At 41.7% G+C, this 2,743-nt stretch overlaps 1 protein-coding gene across 1 annotated transcript in view; it reads right to left on the bottom strand.

The window, feature by feature from the left end:
* Window positions 1-838: 838 nt before the first annotated feature.
* The window catches only part of tna (Zinc finger MIZ domain-containing protein tonalli), a 53,101-nt gene continuing 51,196 nt past the window's right edge, over window positions 839-2,743 (bottom strand). Inside the window, exons 11-13 of the mRNA XM_017621971.1 lie at window positions 1,703-2,030; window positions 1,502-1,619; window positions 839-1,387 (exon numbers count right to left, since the gene is read on the bottom strand). Of these exons, the coding sequence (XP_017477460.1) occupies window positions 899-1,387; window positions 1,502-1,619; window positions 1,703-2,030 (935 nt within the window). The 3' untranslated portion in view covers window positions 839-898. The remainder of the gene's footprint in view (window positions 1,388-1,501; window positions 1,620-1,702; window positions 2,031-2,743) is intronic.

Here is a 2,743-nt window from a genome sequence, read left to right on the forward strand (position 1 = left end):
GTCTGCAACAAGTCAGTAGAGACTTCCGACAATAAATGCATAGTTTGAAATTTATAAGTTGACTGTCCGTTTGATATTCGACCATCAAATCACATCTGCGCAGTCGTAACCGTTTGGGGGGCGAATAACGAAGTGGTGTCTCTTGAGCTCCCCCAGTAACTTGCTTCATATACTTGTTAAATAAGCTTAAGGAACCCTTTAGAGCTGCTGGTAGATATGAGCCTTCTACGGAATTTTATTAAAAAAATATGCTGCATTTAATGCATTATTCTTGTGTACTAAATTTAATATGGTAACTAATCGATCCCAAGGAAATCTAGTAATCTACTATACTGTTCTCTTGATACTTAAGTATATAGAAGACTGTACTAGTTGTGTTCGTTTGGAAAAGCCAACCACAAAATTCAGAGAATAAGGTATCTCACTCTCACAAAGAGAGAAACTTACAAAGTTTAACGCGAGCGAACAGGAATTTGCAGAAATTTGCAAGCTTCACTGCCAGCTGGCGTCCACGGTTGCATTTCGAACATAATAATATTTTTCAAATTATTATTCTGACTTTGCTCAACATACGCTTCAATTTCTTTGTGGTAGTCACTGACGGATATCCAACATATATCGACAGTGTTGACAACTCCGTTCCGATTACAAGCACAACTTTTTCAGCCCAGTACCTTTCAAATTATTGGAACTAATAAAATTAATTAAGTAAACAAATATTTGCATACTTCTTTCATTAGTAAATCGCAACAAGGTTGTACATTTTTAAATTTAACGAATTTGTTGTTTCAAATTATTGTTGACAAAAATGCAATCGTGTGCAAAAATTTTCCCCAGCACGAATTTTTAACTTCCCCTCCAAATGAAATGTCAAAATTGTGCACTCTCCTTGCAAGTTTTACCAATTTTTTGTCCAAACGAACGCGATTCGGTAAAAAATTTGTACAAACTTGTACAAGTTTTTCGCATAGCTAACAGAACTACATATTATCAATAAAAAAAAAAAAAAATCTTTTGGACTTACATTCAAATCCCCAGCGCCATCATTGTTGTCCATATTCAATTCCGCATTCAAATCCGTTTCATTGAGATTCGACAAGCCATTCGGCTGTGAGTTGATTAGCGAATTAATGATTTGCTCTTGTTGCGATTGCTGGACTGACTGTTGTGTATGTTGTTGTTGTTGTTGTTGCTGCTGGTGTGAATCATTTGCAGCACCACCTCGATTTGAGGCCGGTCCACCAGGTTGCCCGGGTGTGCCAGGTGTTTGCGGTGAGGAATTCGAAATATTCGCATTAGGTGTTGAGGGCTCATTGTGCGCAGAACTTACGCTAGGTGGGCCACCGGGAGTCATCGGATGCATTGGTGTGTGCGGCGTATGAGGCATCTGATGGTGAAATTGAGAGAAATTTGATTAATTAATTAAGTTCGTATGTGTACTACGTACGTGTGTATGTAGATTTGTTTGATTTTTCTGATATATTTTCAATACCATACTCACCTGATCGTTGAGACTCTTCTCCATTGCATTAAGCTGGTCAAGAGAATTACCAGTATCACCTGTATGCTGATCATTAACACCGACATCGCCACCGCTATACATGTCGAAGGGACTGCGTCTGTGCAATTGACAAAATATGAATAAATATGTATTTGAATTAATTCTCACACCTGTGTGTCTTATTCTTTAAGTAGAACTTACATTTGACCCGCTCCGGGTACATTAGGCGTGCCCGCATTCATGTCATGTTGCATGTAGGGACTCATCGCCTGCGAGTTGTCCCATGGTGACATCACTTTTGATTGATCGTCAAAGGTATTTTCCTGTTTAATACTCGGCACATTGGGTCCAACCATTTGCCCGCCCATTTGACCCGGCATTTGGCTACCCATTTGACCGCTCATTTGTCCTGGCATTTGGCTACCCATCGGTCCCATTTGTCCTTGCATTTGAGCACCCATTTGCCCAGGCATTTGTCCGCTCATTTGACCAGGCATTTGACCGCCCATTTGTCCGGGCATTTGTGCGCCTATTTGACTCGGGGTTGGACCACCCATTTGACCTGGCATTTGTCCTCCTGGCAACATTTGTCCCGACATTGGGCTGGGCATTTGTGCAGACATCGCGCTGATCGGTGAACCTTGGTGTATACCTTGCGCCGCTCGCCAATTACCACTCGAATCGATGATAACCTCGTCCACATCAGTGCCATTCAGTTTATCCAAAATAGCCCAGACATACTGATCGATTTCAAGACTTTCTGTCAGCGCGGGTTTACTGCGAAAAAAGTAAAAATTTCGGAATTAGTTTTGTTTAATAACCCGTAAAAGTTTATTTTTTTTTGAAGAGTTGTGGCTCTAGTCAATCTAGTATACTCACTTGCATTCGGGACACCGCCAGGCGCCACGTTCGCAATTCATAAGCAGATAGGCCTCCAGATCGAAACACTGGATGTGCTTGCACTCGTGTCCTCGCGCAGGCATTCGTATTCGAGACTTCATGATCGGACATTTTAATGAGATCTTGGTGCATTTTGTCGCTTCCATATTGCCGGCGCCGGATTCTAGTGGAACGCTGGTCGTCGAACAGACCATGAAGTTGCGTTTGATTTTGGCTACACAATGGTCTACCGGCAAACAATTACGCTTGTGCAGGCTTTGAAGAACATGCCGCACGGAAGGTCGATGGACTAGCTGTAGCACAAATAAGTGGGACTGCAATGGAGAAGAAGAAGATAAGAAT

Source organism: Rhagoletis zephyria, unplaced genomic scaffold (assembly GCF_001687245.7).
Source record: "Rhagoletis zephyria isolate East Lansing unplaced genomic scaffold, Rhagoletis_zephyria_1.1 Rzeph_scaffold_02655, whole genome shotgun sequence".
NCBI lineage: Eukaryota > Metazoa > Arthropoda > Insecta > Diptera > Tephritidae > Rhagoletis > Rhagoletis zephyria.